General features: G+C 29.1%; 1 protein-coding gene across 1 annotated transcript; it reads left to right on the top strand.

Annotated features, from left to right (window-relative positions):
- Positions 1-1,484: 1,484 nt before the first annotated feature.
- LOC107425544 (receptor-like protein EIX1) lies at positions 1,485-4,306 on the top strand. The gene is given in 3 exon segments (XM_060818893.1): positions 1,485-3,419; positions 3,503-3,842; positions 3,845-4,306. Coding segments are annotated over 3 exon segments (2,730 nt in total). The 3' UTR covers positions 4,300-4,306.
- The last annotated feature ends 17,501 nt before the right edge of the window (positions 4,307-21,807 follow it).

Raw genomic sequence — 21,807 nt, 5'->3', positions numbered from 1 at the left:
CGCATATTGATAAGGTATTTTGATGCATTATTATGTTTTGAATAAAGCTTTGCTTATAATGAATAAAGTTTTGCTTTTGTAGTTCCTTAAGTTATGTTTTCAGATTGTTTTAGTTTGCATGTTTATTCACATCTCAAGTTTCCAGAATATGGGGTGTGACAAATCATGCTTTATTGATATAAATATCATTAACTTTTAAACATTTTTTAGATAAACAAAATATTTCATTTCTTCTTCAATCGTTTTCTTTGATAGGAGGGAGCGGCATTTTTTTTGTACATTTTTAAATTTTTTTGTTATTATTATTTTTTTTTATATTTGGGTGTGTGTTTCCGATCTTAGAACTGAGAAATGAATAGACTTGGTTAGGGCTGTCCCAAGATAAACCATAGGAAGGTAAAAATTTTATTTTAGAACTTCTAAATCGAAACTGTGATGATGGTCCAAATTCCTGAAAACCATGATTAATTTATTGAAGAAAGGCATTATATTACAAATTTTCTACTGACAAAACTTGGTGGAGATGAGTAAGGAGTTGACCATTTTTTGTTATTGTCTCCCATTTGTAAATAGAAAAAAAAAAATTCTGTCATCCTCCAAATATATAAAAATAATTAAAAAAACTGATAATTTATAATGTGAAGTTGTGATTTACAAAGTGAAAAGCATGTATCTTTCTTTTTGTTGGAAAATAGAACTAATGGAAATTTGACTGCTGTATGAGAAAGAGCATGGAAAATTCTAGGAAATTTCTTTAAATTATGGGACATCGTGTTGAGTTTAGAGAATAAAGGAAAATATTAATTATCATTACAAGTCAAAAACTAACATAAGAAAACAAATATCCCGGATTAATCAAATTTCAATACGGAAATAATATTTTAAATTAATTGCATATTAGTATTTCTACTTAAGAATAGTTGCATTTTTAGTCTGTAAATTTAAATATTGTGATTTAGGTTTCCAACTATCAATTTGTTTCAATTGTGCAATCGATTTTTTTCTTCTTTTTAGTTTTTTGGCGGATGACATTTTGCTCGGAGACGATTAATTATGTGCAAATTTTTTAAAATACACGGTGTAAATTACAATAATTCAAAATTAGATTGCTTTAATTGGAACAAACATTAAAACTAATGTTAAAACTAGAATGTGCAAAATGGACCAAATTGCAATTTAATATTTGATCATTTGGAATGAAGCAGTTAGCCACTGCTAACAAAAAATTCCAACTGGAGCAAATTGCAACAAAATATAGAAAGTTGAAAACCTAAGTTGCAATGTTTTAAACTTAAAAAACTCAAAACTACTCAAACTACCCCAAACTATGTGGTACAAAATTGCAATTATCTCAAAAATTTACTGGGTGCAAAGAAATTTGATGGGGATATCAATATGAACTTCACCTATATAAATTCATAATATTGCAGCCTATTAAATCACTTAAACTAAGCTTTTACAGATTTTATTTCAGATCAAATTTTATGGAGAGTTCTAGCATTGTTGCTTTTGTGTTTCTAACCGTTGCATTCATAAGTGCTTTAAACTTGTGCAGTGGAAATGTGGAGGTGCTTCGCAAAGAAAGTGAGAGGCAAGCTCTTCTGAGATTCAAAAAAGACCTCAAGGAGCCTATGAACCGGCTATCCTCTTGGGATAGCAAAGCAGATTATTGCAGCTGGACTGGTGTTGCTTGCCATAACATAACCGGTCACGTCCTTGAGCTGCATCTTGGTTCCCCATACGATGTCACGGATGGTTATGTATTGAATTCAACATACAGCTTTGGTGGTAAGATAAATCCTTCTTTGCTTGATTTGAAGTATTTGAATTACTTGGATCTAAGCTGGAATGATTTTGAAGGCATTCAAATTCCCAGCTTCATAGGTTCTCTTAAAAGTTTAACATATCTGGACCTTTCATACGCTGTATTTGGAGGGATAATCCCTCATCAACTGGGAAATCTCACCAATCTCCGCTATCTCTATCTTTGCGAAAGCTCTTTGGTGGGTAACATGCCAAGTGCCATTGGGAACTTGACATCTATTAGAATTCTTGAGTTGTCAAGTAATGAACTTGAAGGGGAAATACCAAAGTCGTTGGGAAATCTGTGCAGGTTGAAGGAACTTCATCTTGGTCACAACAAATTGAATGGTTCAATATCTGAAGTTTTTGAACTATGGTCTAAGTGCACCAAAAATAATTCAATTGAGTCGTTGACGTTATTCGCCAACAAATTCTCTGGTCAGTTGCCAAACCTTCTTGGAGAACATAGAAATTTATTCCTACTTGATATTAGATATAATTTGTTCTCTGGTCCCATTCCAAAGTCTATAGGAAAACTGTCCAGCTTACAATATTTATATGTTTCTTCCAATCAATTAAATGGAAGTCTTCCCAAAAGTTTTGGTCAACTTGTGAAGTTAGAAGAGTTAGATACATCTAATAATCAATTAACTGGAAGTATTCCTGAAAGTTTTGGTCAACTTGTGAAGTTAGAAGCGTTAGGTATGTCTAATAATCAATTAACTGGAAGTCTTCCTGAAAGTTTTGGTCAACTTGTGAAGTTAGAATTCTTTGATATGTCTAATAACTCACTTAAGGGTGTGGTTTCGGAAATTCACTTCAGTAGTCTTACAAGATTGAAGTATTTGAAGGCATTTGGAAACTCATTGACTCTTAAAACTAGTCTAAACTGGGTCCCTCCTTTTCAACTTGAGGTGTTGAACTTAAATTCTTGGTATTTGGGCCCACAACTACCTGTATGGATTCGGTGGCAACAACATTTGTTGGAGTTACAGATATCCAATACAGGAATTTCAGATACAATTCCTGCCTGGTTTTGTAACATCTCATCTCATTTACAATATCTAAATCTTTCACGCAATCAATTCCATGGGGAGTATCCTTGTACAGTTCATTCCATGGCAGCTATTGATTTAAGTTCTAACCTATTCAATGGTTCATTGCCAATTCTCTCTTCCAACATACCAATATTAGATTTTTCCAATAATTCATTTTCTGGGTCTGTTTTTCACTTCTTCTGTGACAAGAATAATAATTTCACTCCGATGGAGTATTCGTTTGTTAATCTGGAGAATAATTTTCTCTCGGGAGTAATCCCAAAGTGTTGGAAGAAATGGAAAATGTTATACGTTTTGAATTTAAGAGGCAACAATCTGGAAGGGGTTATCCCAAGCTCCATGGGATATTTGACTAATCTTTTGTCACTACAACTGAGCAGAAATAATCTTTCCGGAGAATTGCCTTTATCACTTCGCGAGTGTACTGCCATGTGTACTCTCGACATTAGTGAAAACAATTTTTTTGGAGCGATACCCAACTGGATAGGAATGAGTTTGTTAAAATTGAAGATTCTTAATCTTCATTCAAATAAATTTGGAGGAGATATTCCTTTAGAGGTTTGCAGTCTGAAAGGTCTTCACGTATTGGATCTGGCACATAATAATATATCAGGAACAATTCCAAAATGTTTCCTTTAGAGGTTTGCAGTCTGAAAGGTCTTCACGTATTGGATCTGGCACATAATAATATATCAGGAACAATTCCAAAATGTTTCTACAATTTGAGTGCCATGACCACTTTGGCAAATCCAGATGACGACACCTCTGAATACTATTTCCCTACCTTGGGAGATTCAGATGATTTTCTGGTGAGTGAGAATGTGAAGTTGGTGACTAAAGGGAGGGAAATTTCTTGCAGCTCCATCCTTAACTTGGTAAGAATCATAGACCTCTCGGACAACAATATTCAAGGAGAGATCACTGTCGAATTGACAAGACTCCTCCAGTTGCAAACATTGAATTTGTCGAATAACCATTTGACCGAAAAATTCCTTCAAAAATGGGTGATATGAAAGATCTTGAATCTCTTGATTTGTCAAGAAATCAGCTGTATGGTGAAATACCCGCAAGCATCTCCAGTTTGACATTTCTAAGTTACTTAGATTTGTCTTATAACAATTTCACCGGATGCATTCCTACAAGCACGCAGCTTCAATCCTTCAATGAGTCCAGTTTCATTGGCAATCAACTTTGTGGAGCACCACTTCTGCAAAATTGCTCTGTAATTGAAACCACTCTGAAGGGAGGAAAACAAGAATGGCAAGGCTATTTATTGGAAGAAAATTCCTTGTTCTTGAGCTTGGGACTTGGATTTGCATTCGGTTTTTGGGGTCTGCTGGGTTCATTGTTCTTCAACACGCCATGGAGCATTGCCTTCTGTGGATTCCTAAACAGAATTGTACTGAAACTTTATGCTGTCATCTTTGAAAAATTTTAGTTTGCCCTTCTTTGTTTACTTCTTTGTTTACTCTTTTTTTCTTAATTTTTGTTACTCTTTCCTATTGCTTAAGTAGATGGTAATTGTAGAATGATTGTACATCATCTACTTTTCTTTTCTTCTTTTTTTCTGCTTTATTTCTTCTTAGCCTCTAATATGTGCAATGAACACTCTCTCTATATCTCTCTCGGTTTCCTTTTCTTATTATTCACAGTGACTCTGGTAGCAGGATACTTAAGAAGGTGTCTGTATCTGTTTATCATTACATGCTTTGCATCGCAAGCAACACTTAGTAGAATATTCCATTTTGCATAAACTTATATGGTAAATCCTCAAACAGAGAGAAAACGTATTACTTGTCTAACCAACAGATAAATGTGAGGTTCCAACTTTTCTATATTGAACAATTTATTTTAAGTAGCATTATCTTGAATTCAAGGTTTACTTATAACCATGGCCCTGTTTTGGATATTATGGTTATAATTATGCAATTATGTATATATATTCTTATGACTACTGTGTCAATTACAGATAATGTATTTTCAAAATTCCATTCATCAATTGTTTTTCTTAAATAAGATGGTAATATCTATAAGGTACATAGCAAATAGCATTTCTGGCAGTGTTTGTGCTCTCTGTTTCTTTTGTCTTTTCAATGTACTCTATGTTCTCACTGAGGCAGAGTGAAGAAACCTTGAAACCTTGTTGTTGACGCAAAAGGAAATGATTTAAAAGTAAATATCTAATTTGGTAAAGAAAATGCTTGAAAAGAACATGTTCCTATCTGTGTTTGTTGATATAAATGAATTACAGAATTCCAGCGTTTAAGATGCATACAAGGATAATGTTTTAACAAGCATATGTTCTTTCCTTTGTTTAAGGACTTCTTCCACTTGGACACTGTACGCTAAAATAAATTCTATGATATGGAGCCTCAACAATTGGTTTGTTTTTCTCGGTGGCCAACCAATATCCTTATCAAACTTGCAACTTCCTTAAAGGGACCATCAAAGTAATCGACTTTATCAGTATCCATCTTCTTAAAAAAGAAAAAAAAAAAAAAAAAGAAATGAAGAAGAAGAAGAAGAAGAAGAAGAGAAAGTCCTTTCATCTGTAAAATCAGCTCTATTTAGTGCCAAATGATAATAGATTTTCCTGTGCTCAGCTAATTGTCCTGTATCTAGATTTTTGAGTTATACAATATTTGCTTACCTACTCTTTTATATTAAAGGAGCCAGCCAGGCCGTGGATGTTAAAAACATAAAACACATAGCAAATAGTACTATGATGATTGGCGATGCAGTTGTTATTACCAACGAATGACATGTCCAAAAGCAACGGAAATAACTACTTTTTTTCCACCAGACAAGGATAATAGCTATTCTGAGAAGCTTGAAAATTTTCTTTCTGAAACATCATAGCTAGGCTTATCTACAATATGATTTTCATAGGACATTATTTACAACATAATGGTGCTATAATATCAAACATGGTAATGGGAAAAGAATTCGCTTGAACTTTTCCTAATGCATTGAAAAAAAGAGCTGCGAGTTTCAATGGGAAAAGAATTCACTTTTCCTGGTGGTGCTAATGGCTAGGCATTTGAATAAATACCAATTGGAGCACGTTAAAGCTTCTACTCTCATTTTCTGTCTTTATGCCCCAGTTTGAATGAAAGAATGCACTACAAAAAATCAAATCAAATCAAATCAAAAAAAAAAAAAAAAGAAAAGAAAAGAAAAGAATGAGAGGCAGCTATAATTTCTAGCTACAAAAAGTTGGTCTATAGCTAAATGGTAGCTTTTGTGCCAAGCTAAAAAATTGCTCTGTGGACCAGATTCATTGGCAATCAACTTTTTGAACCACCACCACTTCAGCGAAATTGCTCCGTATTTGAAAACACTTTGAGTGGCAGAAAATGAGGTTGACAAGGCAATTCATTAGAAGAAAATTACTTGTATTTGAGCTTAGGACTTGGATTTGCATACGGTGTTTGAGGTCTGCTTGGTTTGTTGATCCTCAACACGACATAGAATCTCTTCTATGGTTACTTAGACAGAATTGCAGTAAAACTTTTATGCTGTCATATTTGAGAATTTCTAGCCCTAGTTGTCTTGGTTTGTACATTTTTGTTTGTTTCAAATTTTTTTTTTTGTTTATATTTTCCCTCTTATTGAGTTGAGTTGCATATAAACATATAGTGGAGTGTTTTTTTAAGAACATAAAGAGAGATCAAAGAGCCCAATATCTCAAAGAAAATGAGAAAACGATAATGTTTGGACTTTCAAATGACTGTTGCATTTCGAAGAAAAGAAAATGACACTGTTTTCCGTTTACACCTGACAGAGATTTCACAGGTTTGATAGCAAAGATGCTTTCCTTGTAAATTCTAGTTTACAAACTTAAAAAGTAAATCCTCAGACAGTTAAAAAGTGTTACCTGTCTAACGAAATTGATAAGATGTTTTTTAATCTATCTCTATCTCATGGTATGGGGTTCCAACTTTCCTATATTGAACTTTATAGAGCATTATCTTGTAATTATGGTTTGTTTATAACTATGGCTCTGTTTTTTTTTATATTTTGGTTATAATTATGCACTTATATGTATATATTCTTATGAATTGTGTCAAATATATTAGGAAAAAATAGTGTATATTAAAATATGTATTAAACCAATTAATACTGTAGATGCAAAAGTGATTTTTATTCAACTTTGCAAATATAAAAATAATGATAATGATAATAAACGTAAAACTTATAGAAAAATCAGTATTAGATCGCTGCTAGAGTTTAACTCTATATTCTTAAGACAAATTTGTCTCACTCAAGTGTTCATACTTTTATAGCAATCGTCTTCCAAAACACTACAATCTCTTTTGATGATAATAGCACTCCTAATTACAAAGATTAGCGAAACAAACTTGACTTAAACTCCCCCACATATGCAATACTTAGTACTCTCTAAATTTTATGAATAAAATTGAATGCTTAAATTAATAAAATGAATCTCTTTATAATTTTTGAAAGGATATGAACCAATAAACATATTCATAAATATGCATTTAATATAAAGATACATTTTTATAAATAAATGTGTCATTGATAAATAAAGGGTTACTTTTTTAAAGGTAACATTTATTGTGAATTAGTACTTTGTAAAAGGTACTATGCAACTTGTATATCATGAGAAAGCACCTTCCAAATTTCCATTCAATATCAAAAAATTAATTAATATAATTTAATTTTTTTTCCCAACAATCCCCTACATGAATAGAAATTACTAAAAAATCATGCAAATGAAAATGTGGACTCTTGAGAGCTCATTTGGTAAGCAATTGCATTGGTATAGGTAGCTTTCGGTTTTGAACTTTACCTAGTGAAGCATTATTGGATTTACTTGGTTAATAAGTGGATGTGATGTCTTGAATTGTCAGCTGTTAGTGCAAGCCAAGATAATAATACTCATACAATTCCTTTCAGATCAAATTTAGATTCTCACGGTTATGTTTATTTTGGTTTTGAACACTCTTAATTATTCATGAGTTCTAGAGAATTCCAGCCTATAAAAATTCTTATAGAAGCAGCCCCTTCAAACTCATATATGTGATTTCTTATTAAAGTGTCCAGCAAAATTCCATTTAGATTTCCAAAATGTAGAAATCATTAAGACCCCGTTTGTGAAGTGTCAAAATTGAGAGGAAAATTGATTCTCGGAATTTAGTTTCCTAAGAATTAATTTTTCTCTTCTTTTGTTTGATGAGTAATAGAAAAGTTGGTATTTATAAGTAATTAAATTTAAGATTGTATAATAAATTAAGGATAAATATGTGCTTTAGAAATATTTAAAAATTATTTTCTCTGGAATTCTAAAAATGACACCTATATAAATAGAAACAACTTTCACATATATTTTCCTACATTTGTGGGAATCTAATTCCCTAGACCCATACTTTTCTACCTTACAATAAATATCCAAATAAAAAAGGTTATCACTTTCCCAAGAGAATTAAATTCCCACTAATTTTATATTTATCCAAACATACTGTAAAAGCATAGCTTATCTTAAACATACATTACAGGCAACACTTTGTTATCATAGAACTGGTTAGAGTCTTATAACTCCTTAATGTTTTTACAGAGTCGGTCCAGATTTAATTGTCCCTTTGAATCTAAATCTTAGAATCTTTAGTCAACTAGATTGGATTGTCATCAAGGCAATTTTAAAATAATGGTTGTTATCTCATTTCCCTCGATGAGTAGTTTACTTATATCTTGACAAATCTTTAATAAGTGGATCCCCAATATTTTCCTTTTAACTTTATAGTTTAATATTAAATTTCCATTATAAATAAACTAATTTATAATATTGCATTTTGATAGTTTAAATTATCGAAGTCATTTAGTTTAGTTTCAAAGTTTCAAATTCCACAATGAGTTTGATCACACAAATTTATTTTCAAGATGTCCATAACACAACAATAACTCCAAATAATTAATTTATCATTTTCAATCATACAAATTAGAAGCATCTTATTGGAGGACTATTTGAAATTTTTTAACGTTGACCGTGAATTTAATGGAAGGAGAACTTGGAAATTTTAGTGTCATTATTCTATTAAATTATATTTAATAGAAAATCGTGATTAAGGAGTTGGTGGAAATGACTAAGAAAAGCACTATTTACTGAAGAAAAGCATTATCACAAATTTTCTACAAACAAAACTTGGTGGAAATGACCCAGGATTTCACCATTTTTAGTCATCACTTCCATCTGTAAAAAACTAATAATAATAAAAATAAAATAAAATAAAATTTAGCCATCCTCCAAACATATAAAAACAATTAAAAAAAAAGTTGATAATATTGTAAAGTGAAGTTATGGTTTACCAAATGAAAAGCATTCATTTTCTTATTGATGATGAAAATGGAAATATTTGAAATTTGACTACTTCATGAAAAACAGCATGGAAAATTCTGGGAATTTCCTTTAAACTATGGGACACCATATAGTTTACTTTAGAGTTAACAGGAAAATGTTAATTACCATTACAGGTCAAAAACAACATAAGGAAACAAACATTCCGAATAAATCAAACTTCAATATGGAAAGAAATATTTGAAATTAATTGCAATTTAATACTTCTAGTTTAGGTCAGATACAATAATTTTTAATCTTGAAATTTAAACTATTGTGATTTAGGTCTTCAATCATCAATTTGTTCCAATTGTGCAATCAATTTTTTCTTTTTCTTTTTTTGGCTAAGGACAATTATCTATTGGAAGGTCTTTAAATGCAAATTTCAAAAACTAAAGGTTTTAAACTGTAACATCCTGTATCAAGAAAACAGTCAAAATTTTAAATTTTTTATACCAGAGTTGATTGGGGTTAACCAAGTGGATTGACTTTTTGGTACAGTTGGAGTTTCATTTTGACTAGGGCATCATTGCGTAGTGCACGTCACCACAAGTCCATAGATTGGTGGCATGCCAAATTCGAAGTTAGAATCGAGAAATTATGGTTAAAATAAGGTGTGTGATTTGAATTGACTAAGTAGGCCCATAGTTGACTTTTACTTGGTCAAGGTTCGGTGTTGACCAGCATGCCATCATGTAGTGCTCATTTATATGAGTCTGTAGATTGATAGCATGATTAAAACAAAGCTACTGTTATGAAGTGATGGCTTTACAAAATTTATAATTTGTTTTTGGCATAAGTTTTATTGATTAGTTCATGCAAGGAGCACATAGAAAAGGGGAAAATTTTTAAAATATTTACTGACACATGCCACATGTTAGCATCTAGGTGGTGGTCTTGTATGAACAATGACCATTAGTTTCAAATTAGAAAAGGGAGAGAAGGAGGAAAAAGATAAAATAGCTGCCAAATCTAGCCAAATTGACCATTTTTCGGCCACCCATAGACAGCATGAGCTAGCCCCAGGGAAAGCCCATTGTCTGACAATCTTGGCCATCAATTTTCATGGCCAACCACCACTAGCCGTGCCAAATCGAGCAGGAAAAACCAGCAGAGACTGTTTTCAATTTTCCAGCTATCTAGCCATTTTTCGGCAAACACAGCCTGACCCATACCTCTGTCCCCCGTATTTTGGACCCCTGATTTCGAATATAGCCTTCATTCTTCCTAATTCCAAGCCATTTGAGAGTTATATTGATTTAAATTTTACCCGAAATTTCCTATCCATTTTCTAGCCACCACTGGTGAGTTTTACTAAGTTGAGCTAAGTATTATTAGTCATTGTGTCTCAAGATTTTATTTAGTATATAATTTGTCAACCATGGTTGGTATTTAAAATTTTACTACTTTTAAGCTAATTTCTATAAATACGGTAAAATTAGATTGTAATTGGAAGTTTCCCAAAGTAATTCTCAGTGCAATTACATTCTTAAGGATTATAGGAAGCTAAAAGAATGTTTATTTCATGGAATTGAGTATAAGTAGAAAAACCGCAATTTTTGGGTAACAATAAATTTTGCTACGTAGTTAGACGCTTGGTACTAATTTTATGACTTAAACATGCATTTGTAATCCAAATTATTTATTATTATTTTCTAGAAGTGGAAGTATTTTTTTTTTAATGCATAATAGGCATCTGGATGAATCCTGCGACTAACCCTGTGGTGGAGCAATAATAAACGGCCTTAGTATTATGAGTGGTATATTTCCCTTAAGTCCTATTTTTGAGTTATAAAATATTTACAACAATTATCTAACTTATCGTGGTGTTTGTATTAATAGTATGTGTAAATGTATTTTATGGATTCTTGTAAGTATATTTGTTATGTTAATTGTGATTATTTCATGACGTTTAGATTTAACATGTTATTTATATTAATAACAGTTATATTATGAAGTTGTGCAAATATACTTTATAAATATCTGTAAATTGAAAGTTGATATATATATATATATATTTTTTAATTAGTTTTATTTCTTAGTTTAATTTTAAATGCTGGATTGTGATCTTGAAGTTGGTTGAAAAGTGGGTTCGTTTTCTACCTAAAGTAATTTGGGCATAATTAAATATTAGATTATTATTTTGATATTGAAGTCTAACGGGGCTTTTTCCAATCATACTTATATTCATTAAGTTATTTACTTATATGTTGATTTAAAAGAATTGAGAGTTATAAAAATATTTAGTGTTAAGATGATTTTAAAGTGCTATTAACTTTATTTATTTATTTTCCCAGAGGTTATATTTTTATGAAGTGAGAGAGTCTATATTATTAGTATTACCATTATTATTGTTAATTAAGGTTCCTATAAGTACATATGTTATCTTATTTTAATAATCAACTTGAGATATAACACTATTAGCCCATAGGTTTGTTTTAGTCATTTATGGGAGCTAACAAATCTTTTGGAGTGATAGCATTAATCACTCTCTCCTTTGCTATAGGATAATAGGTTATTGACTGACATGATGGTATCAGTGTGCAAATTGTATTTAATGGCAGGTATCTTATAATGACAATATTAGCCACCCTCCCTTATCCGTAGGATGGGAGGTTATTTTGCACCATCACCAACCTAAAGGAAGCTAAAGTGCAGGATTCTCTTCTCCTATCCCCCTTTCCGTCAAAGGATGTTTGGGATCCGAAACATCACTTAATAACACTAATATATCGTATGGTGCATAAGATTTCTTTTTGATATATTATGTATTAAGTATACCATGCAATACTATGGTAGTGACTAGGTTAGGCCTGCAAGCATTTTATTATCATATTTATGTTGCCTACTAGATCAGCAGATTGGATGGTCATGATAGGTAACCATCTCTGACCTTATTGTTAGCAATAAGCCTATGAGTGGTTACATGTGTTGATTATGCCGTCAGGCGATCAATACTATAGGGCTTTGCACTTGTATATAGTATTGTTCATTAGGTGATTTTCCATTATGAATATGCATTTGAAACAATTTATTTATTTTTATTATTATTATTATTATTATTCTTGATATTTTTAATATTTTAGTTATATTTATTATTATTTGGTTGTTGTTGTTGTTGTTGTTGTTATTATTGTTGTTATTATTGTTATTATTATTATTATTATTATTATTATTTGCATGATTGTCATATCTATCCTAATTAATGATTTTTTGGATTTGGAAGTGAATGTGTAACATAGTTAAGTAGTGGAAAAGTTCATACAATACCCGTGATAAAAATCCGAGTTAGCCTTCAAGTAAGTATTTCAATCTTCGGGTAGGTTATACAACCTACATACATGGGTATTGGATAGTGGTGATGTTATTGGAATTTTAGTTATGACTTTAATCGTTTAATTAAAGTCTTATTTTCCTATGTCTGTTCTGTTTTATTTTATTTAATATCATCGTAAAATTTATCATTTCCTAACAGTATAAATTTATAACTGTATACTTCATAGAAAAGCTCTGATGTTACTATGGATTGAGGGCGTGTAAGTTATAACATTTGAAGTGCTATGAATAATGGAATTGTATTAAGAGGGAAGTGTGGGAAGTTATAAAAAATATATTGAAGTGTATTTTCTGTATAGAGTTAAATTTGGGGAAGTTTATTTTACATGGGAGATGCTGCTAAATTTTTTATAGAATTTTTCCTAACTGGGGTCTTCTTGGGGCTTCAGTAAAGAATTCCGAGAAGGATCCTGACATAAATAATTCAAAATTAGATGGCTTAAATTGTAGTAAATATTAAAACTAGAATATCTTAATTGGACCAGATTGCAATATAATATTGATGATGCGGGATGAAGCCATTAACACCACTGTTAGCCAAAAAAATCTAGTTGGGCCAAATTGTAATAAATTTTTGAAAGTTGAGAACCTATGTTGCAATATTTTAAACTTAAAAACTCAAAGTAAAACTACCTGAAGCTACATGGTATTAAATTACAATTATCACAAAAATTTACTCGGTACAAAGAAATTTAATCGGATACGAATATGAACTTCACCTATATGAATTCATAATATTGCAGACTCTTTAATCACTTAACCTTAGCTTCTAGGTTTTATTTCTTTTAAATTAAATTTCATGGGGAATTATAGCTGCGTTGTAGTGTTTCTAACCTTTGCAATCATAAGTGCTTTAAACTAAATATTATAGATAGGCTCGTCTACAATATTATGAGTTCTCTATGGATTAGCAATGTTCAAGGGCAAGTATATTGTTGGATGTGAACGTGATTGATTCTACCGTGCCTTATAGCTATTTGATACATTCTTTGAATGGCAAGCTACAAACTAAATACTTACGAGAATATTCCAGTTCTCACAAACTTCGTCAGACAAAATGAAGAAGTGTTAATTGTCTAACCAATCTATAAGATGCCAGCTTTCAAACTTATCAATGAACTAGAATGATGTTAAGTGAGGAGTGACATATAAATATAATATCACAAGAAAAGGTTCCATTTGTCTTTCCTTAACCTACGCTCTAATATATGCAGTACATTACAACAAATGTAGGTGCCACTATTTCCAATTATGCAAGTAAATCGACCAAAAGGAAAGTGATGTGAATTAAAATGACCAGAACTGTATCATTCAAACATTAAAAGATAAGGAAAAATGTAAGGGAGAACACCAATATAGCTACTGTTTTAGCTAAGCTAATCAACAAAGTATGGAAAAATAGAGGAAATGGGAAAATAGAGGAAATGAAACTTTTCCTTTGTCATACCTAATACAATAATGGATTCTTTTTTTAGTGGCTAAAATCAAAGCCTTGAATGTGCAAAATACTAAACATACTCAAAAGATTAGTTAGTTATAATTATTTTTAAAAACATGGAACATACTCAAAAGATTAGTTAGTTATAGTTATTTTTACAAAAGATTGTTATTTTTGTTTGGTTAAAAATACATTTACTACATAATAAACTTAACAACTAGATAGTAACTGATACGAACCTAGGTCGACTTGCTCCTAAACCCGTATTATATTAGCCTGGATCAAAAATTAAGTTCAGATTTTAATAGTCACCTTAACCTATAATCAACTTGTGATTAGAAACCTTGGTATATAATAAAGACACCACAATAGGTGATGGAATATCCTATTGATAAGTCAAAATAAAACACTTGATTTCTATTAAGTGTTTTAGGTATTCAAAGAGAACAAAGAGAATTCTTTCTCATAAATAAATTTCTGTATAATATCTAAGCTGTCTTCTCATTGAAAAATAAGCCTTTAAATAGGCTTGAATGAACAAAGTACAACCCCAAAAGGTTTAGGTTAAAACCGACCAAGTGATAAGGAAACATGACGTGGCTGAATTTTTCAACTTTTCCTAATCTAAATTGGATTAATTAATTCCTTAATTTTGAAATAGGAATTAATTAATTTACATTCAAAATAATAAAGTATCAACTTTCCTAAATTTATTTGTCCATCAAATAATCAAATAAAAACCAAAACAAAAGACTATTTTCTAAAACAAAAGTCAAATTACAAATTAGGACACTAGTTGACTAATTTGTCAACTAAGCTGTCTTTGTCTAATCACCAGCTAGTTTAGACTCTAAATTAATTCCAATATGCCATATAGGATGCCAAATAGGATTAATATTGATTCCCATACATTTTCGTTGATTGAAATAAGAAAAACTTGCTTGAATAACAAAAAAAAATCAAAGTCAGTGCCAAAACCATGCGTTTTCAGCCAAATTGAACTCCATGCGCAAATGATGAGTTTGAATGCTTCTATTTCAGTCTTGTCATGATTCAAAAGTACGGGCTTAGAATATTCAGGTATAATCATTCCCTCTTGATATTTAATCATACCTTGAATGAAGCCAGCCAGGTTTTCCTTAAATCTTTTAACTTGTGCCCTTGTAATTGGTCCCATCTTTAGTTGCACAGGATTAGCACCCAACGAGTTGTAGGTTGTAGGGGTACAAGCGGATTCTCATCAACAACTAGTAGCAATAAGATAAAAACATATGCAATCAAGGGTTCACGATATAATTGAACATTTTGGTGTCTAATTTTAGTAATTTTATAGTTGTGCAAATTATTTTAAGACATATTGTACACTCCAATGTCCTTGGTTTAATTATTAAAGCCTAAGAAAAAAAATTTAAGATATTATAGGCAGTGAAGCAAAAATCACCAAAACAGGCTATTTATCGGTGAGAATGTCATGTGTTGGTCACCAACGACATCAACTGGGGGGTGAGGGGAAGAAGCTTTTTCAGTGGATAACGGTGGAAACAAAGTGGGAAAGCCAATTTTTGGTAGAAATTGTCAGTGGAAGTTCTCGTCCAACCCTTTCTCATCTGACCTACAATTCTAGTGTCTGTTTGTGTATTTGTGATTTGGTGTGTTTATGATCTCTGGTGTATTTGTGTGTTTGTTTTTGCTTCACTGGGTGGATCATATGATCTGTTTGTGATCGAAAGGGAAAGAAACCGGAAGGGAAAAGAGAGAAGAGGATGACCAAAAGGGAAAATGGCAGGAAGGGAAAGCGATCGACCAAAAAGGAAGAGATCAGAACAGAGAGAAAAGATAAGGAAAGGGGAAGATCTGAAGGGGGACAGAGAAGAGGAAGGATTTGGAAGAAATTTTTTTATATTAATTTTTTAATTTTTTTTAAAATAGATTAAATTTTTTTAAAAAAAGGATTAATTTGTTTTGTTTAATACTTAGATTGTTTACTAGTTGATGATAATTGTGAATAAAAGTGCAGAAAGACAATTATCTTTCAATTGAATGTTTATGAACTTTCAAAATTTATCTTTAATTATAAATGACTTTTCAATGATGCTGCAAAGTAAAGATTTCAAAATTTTTCAGCTATGATTCATATATTAATAGTAAACTGAAAAGATAAAAAAACTAGGGTGAAAAAACCATGAGAGAATTGAGGGGAGGAATAAAATGTAATTATTAAAAATTGAAAAAGGACAAGTACTATGCTCTCTATCTTTTTCTTTTGAATATTTTAAATATGGGAGAAATGATAAAATGAAATTATTAAAAATTGAAAAAGGACAAATATTTTGATCTCTTTCTTTTTTTTTTTTAATATTTTAAATAGATTTTGTACTTGAAAAATACAAAAATCACAAGTGAAAAGTTTTTTTGATTGATTTGTGATGCTGAAGAGGTAAGAAAATGCATGTACTTATGTTTTTAGGTTTCAGTATAAGAATACATGTACATCAGCCCATTACTTATGCCATATTTTTAAGTTTTGAATCTTTCTTTCTCAGCATAAAATCATAGAGTAACTTTAAAAATTTCAACAAATGAAAAGAAATGAAGGAAAAATGGAGTGAACGTAATTAGTTTTCAATCTCCTTTTCTTTCTTTATTCAATATTTTATGTTCATAAAAGGAAGAATTTTGGAATATTTACGTTAGAAACAAAGTCTCAATTCACAATTTCTTAACCTTCAAAAGTAAGTATTTTAATAACAAATATTGTTAAAATTGTGCTTATTATTTAATATAAAGTTAAAAATATGTATAAAATATGGACCACATAACTGATTTAATATAATATTAATTTTGCTTTATAATATAATATATTAAGTAATTATTAATATATTATTGTTATTATTGTTGTTATTATTTTTATTATTATTAATATTGTTATTATTGTTATTCTTGTTGTGGTTGTTATTATTATTATTATTTTATTATGGGTATTAATATTGTCATTATTTTTATTATTAATGGTGCTATTATTATTGTTGTTATTATTATTATTAATGTTGTCATTATTATTATTATTGTTATTGTTTTTATTATTATTATTGTTATTATTATTATTATGGATATTACTATTGTTATTGTTATTATTATTATTATTATTATTTTTATGGATATTAATAGTGTTATTATTCTTCTTATTCTTATTATTGTTATTCTTCTTTTTATTATTATTGTTGTTATTATTATTATTATTAATGATATCATTATTATTATTATTGTTAGTGTTCTTATTACGATTATTATTATTGTTGTTCTTATTATTCTTATTATTATTATTATTGTTATTATTATTTATTATTATTATGGATATTAATATTGTTATTATTGTCATTCTTCTTGTTGTTGTTGTTATTATTATTATTATTATTATTATTATTATGGATATTAATATTGTTATTATTGTCATTCTTGTTGTTGTTGTTGTTATTATTATTATTATTATTATTATGCATATTAATATTGTTATTATTGTCATTCTTGTTGTTGTTATTATTATTATTATTATTGTTATTATTATGGATATTAATATTTTTATTATTCTTTTTATTCTTATTATTGTTATTATTCTTCTTATTATTAATGGTGTTATTAATATTGTTGTTATTATTATTATTATTGTTATCGTTCTTATTATTAATAATATTGTTATTATTGTTATTCTTATTATTATTATGGATATTATTATTGTTATTATTGTTACTGTTGTTGTTATTATTATTCTTATTATTATTAATTTTGTTATTATTGTTATTATAATTATTATTATTATTATTATGAATATTAATATTGTTATTATTGTTATTCTTGTTGTTGTTATTATTATTGTTATTATTATTATTATTATTATTATTATTATTTTGGATATTAATATTGTTATTAGTCTTCTTATTCTTATTATTGTTATTCTTCTTATTATTATTGTTGTTGTTATTGTTATTATTAATGTTGTCATTATTATTATTATTGTTATTGTTCTTATTGTAAATAATATTGTTATTCAATATTGCCAAATCGTGAATCGAAATATAAATTGTTTTGTTAAAAATTATGAAACATGTATTGAAACGAATCATGTATCGTAAGATACACTTAAAAATAATAATATCAATCTATTATTCATCAATGCAAATATAATTATTAATTGCAAATTTAACTTCTAATTTTTAAAATGTTAGCTACATCCATAAAATAAAATTTTAATGAATACTATATTTTGAAAATAAAACAATAGAAAAATCTAATTAATTATTAATAATATCAATCTTCAAATTCAAATGGATTGATATCATCATTCCCCAATTTATCTACACTCTCCATGTGATGGTCTTGTGCTTCCTCGTCATCACTATCGTTTTGTCCAATCTCGATTATTTGTTTTTCTTTATCTTTGTTGATAAGATCTCTTTGACCTACAAATAAATAAATATATATGTTACTATGTCAGTAGCTATTTTACAAAAAATAATATACTTAAATTGTTTATATATATTACAATTACTTCTTTTTCTTATTCTTCAAGTTCAAAATATTCATTGACATCCATCCAAGTTGTATCATCAGGTAAAACTAAATCTTCTTTTTTGGTAATCCGCTCGTCGTCAAATTCTAAATCTAATAGACAAATAGGTTCGTAGGATTCATATTCTAATACTCTTTTCTTATGTCTTGCCTCTAATAGGAGATTGTACTTTACAAAAACAAGTGCACTTAATCTTTGTTGTTCTAAACGATTTCTTTTCTTTGAGTGCACCTATTTTAAAAATTATAATAATATTTAAAGTTTAAACTACATCATATAAAAATTTATTAATATTTAAATAAAAATATTATACATGATCAAATATACTCCAATTTCTTTCACATCCAATGGCACTACAAGTCAAACTAAGAATTCTAATGGCAAGATTTTGAAGCTCCTTACAACTTCCGCCAAATGACTCCCACCATAAAGCTATAAAACTAAAAACAAATAAATTTAATGTATAATTTAATTTATATAATTTAAATGTAACTAAATTCAATATTTTACTTGGTTCTCATTTGAATAGCCATATCCATACCAAATATATTTTTTGTATTTCGGAATTGATCCAACTATTTATCAATTTTAAGCTTTAAGTCTGATTCCGGACACATTCTTTGTATTGCCGCATAAAGCCCAATTTTTACTTCATAATCCGCATCAAATTCAGGAGAATATTGAAATCTACACTTCAATTCAAATGGTAATTAATTAAAGTAGAAGAATAATTAAATATAATTAATTAAGCCATAAAAATATTATATTTAATAAATAGACTACTATATAAAAAAAATAAATAAATCATTAAATAATAAATAAAATAAAGTTGTATTTTACCTTGGATTAAGAAAATAGGTTGCTACATGAAGGGGTTTATGAAGTTGTAATGCCCATCTTTTATCAATAATATCGCAAATATGCTTATAATGCTTTTGAACTTTATTGAAATTAGTTTCAATTTGTTCTTTTGCACGGTCCATTGCTTCATAGATATGACCCATGATAAGTTTTAAGTCTCCATCAACAAACCTCAATACTTTTACTAATGGAATTACACATTTCAAACAATAATTAATTGATGTCCAAAATTTTTTATCACCAAGAATAATATCCCTAACCATTGCACCATCTGACTTTTTAGAATAATTACTTCTTTGCCATTCTTCAGAATCAAACATTGCTTTCAGTCCAATTTTATTCTCATCCAAACTTCTCAAAGTCAAATAAGAAGTAGCAAAATGAGTCACAGCAGGTCTAATTATTTCTCTTCCCTTAGTATATTTCTCATAAGTTTCAAAACCCAAGAATGCCTATAGATATACACTGTAATCTTTCTTGCCTTAAACATTGTATCACTATGTATGGATAAGCTTCTAATATCAGTTAGAATCAAATCTAGACAATGTGCTGCACAAGGAGACCGAAATAATTTTTTCCTTTTGTCCATAAAAAATTCTCCAGCTTTTACATATGCTACTGCACTATCTGTCACTAATTGAAGTACATTGTTTTCACCAATTTCATCTATTACAGAATCAAGAAGCTCAAATAAATTTTGTGCATCTTTAAATATATTTGATGTATCAATACTTTTCAAAAACACAGTTCCTTTTGGATTATTCACTAAAAAATTAGCAATAGACCTATTTTTTCCACCAATCCAAGCATCTGACATGAGTGTGCATCCCAGCTCTATATTTTTCTAAGTAGTAACTTGTTAATTGTTTCTACTTCTTTTTTCAAATATATAATCCTTATTTCATGATAAGATAGGGGTTTCAAACCTAGACCAAATGAAGAAACTAAATTTAACATAGCTGTAAAATAAGGGCATTTTACTAAATTAAAAGACCGAGCATTTACATAAAAAAATCTACAAATATCTGAACAAACACTATCTCTATCTCCTTTTTTCCACAAAGTATTTAAGGTAGTGGTTGGTGGTTTTTAAATACCTTTCATAAAAGCATCCATCATCAATTTTTTTTTTATCATGTTCATCTTCCTCATTGTCAAAAAAATCATCTCCATCATTTTTTTTTCTTATTTCTATCTATTAATTGCTGAAAAAATCACGAATATCATTAGGAACTTTCGTGCACAGGACAACATCTTTTCATGTACCAACTAAGTGATTTTTGATTCTAAAAATACCTCCCCAATAATAATTTCCACAATGTATACACTTCAATCTCAATCTATGATCTTTTCCTTCCTCTATTTTTTCACAATGATCCCAAGTTGGATCATTATTTTTCCCCTTTTTTTTTATCTACCATATTTTCTCAAGCAAAGAAAACAGAAAAAAAGAAAAAAGAAAAAAAAAAAGTAAAATATGTTTGCATACCAGAAATATGGAAGGAAGCAAAATCTAATAGTGCTGCACTTTATTAACTGATACTTATGTAAACTAGGTTTACATGGTTATATTATTATTATATATAAATATATTTTACATCACTTTTTACTTTATTATTTATTTAAAATTTTAAAAAGTTGATTTGCATGGCCTATCATAACATCACATCTTAAGAAATAATAAAAAAATAAAAAAATTTATTCACGTTCCTCCATCTTATCAAATCTCAACCAATAAACAATAAATAAATAAATAAATAAAGTAATAATGAATTTTCTTTATTATTTATTTATTCAGTTGCATGAATCATGATCCTACAATCAATTTATTGTTTATGTCAACTTTCAGCACTTTAACCGATAAATTTACAAAACCAAAAAAAAAAAAAATTTTGACCAATAAAACTTTTCTTCATCTCTGCCATTCATCTTTGTCTTGTCTTGTTCTCCTTCTGCCTCGTCATCTTCTCTATTTTTTGCCATTTATCTTCTCTGCCTTTGCATTATCTTCTTCTCTACTTTGTCCTCTCCGATTATCACTGTCTTCTTCTCCGATCTCAACTTTTCAAACAGATTTTTTTTAAGGTATTTTGCATTAAAATCAATTGAAAAACAAAGAAAATAGAGCAAAAAATCTGAAACGGTGAATCGGAGATTCGTTCAATTCGCGCAATTCAAGTGGGGAAATGTACGATTCACCTTCCATTCGCTTCACATAAACGATTTGTATCGTTTTACATCAAATTCGATACAAATCATCCGATCGTATTACGAATTGTCTGATTCTAATAACATTGTTGTTATTCTTGTTGTTCTTATTATTATTATGATTATTATTATTATTGTTATTGTTATTATTGTTATTATTATGGATATTATTGTTGTTATT

Source organism: Ziziphus jujuba, chromosome 7 (genome assembly GCF_031755915.1).
Source record: "Ziziphus jujuba cultivar Dongzao chromosome 7, ASM3175591v1".
Classification (NCBI taxonomy): Eukaryota; Viridiplantae; Streptophyta; class Magnoliopsida; order Rosales; family Rhamnaceae; genus Ziziphus; species Ziziphus jujuba.
Note: the sequence above shows the minus strand (reverse complement) of the source record. Positions and strands in the feature narration are given on the sequence as shown.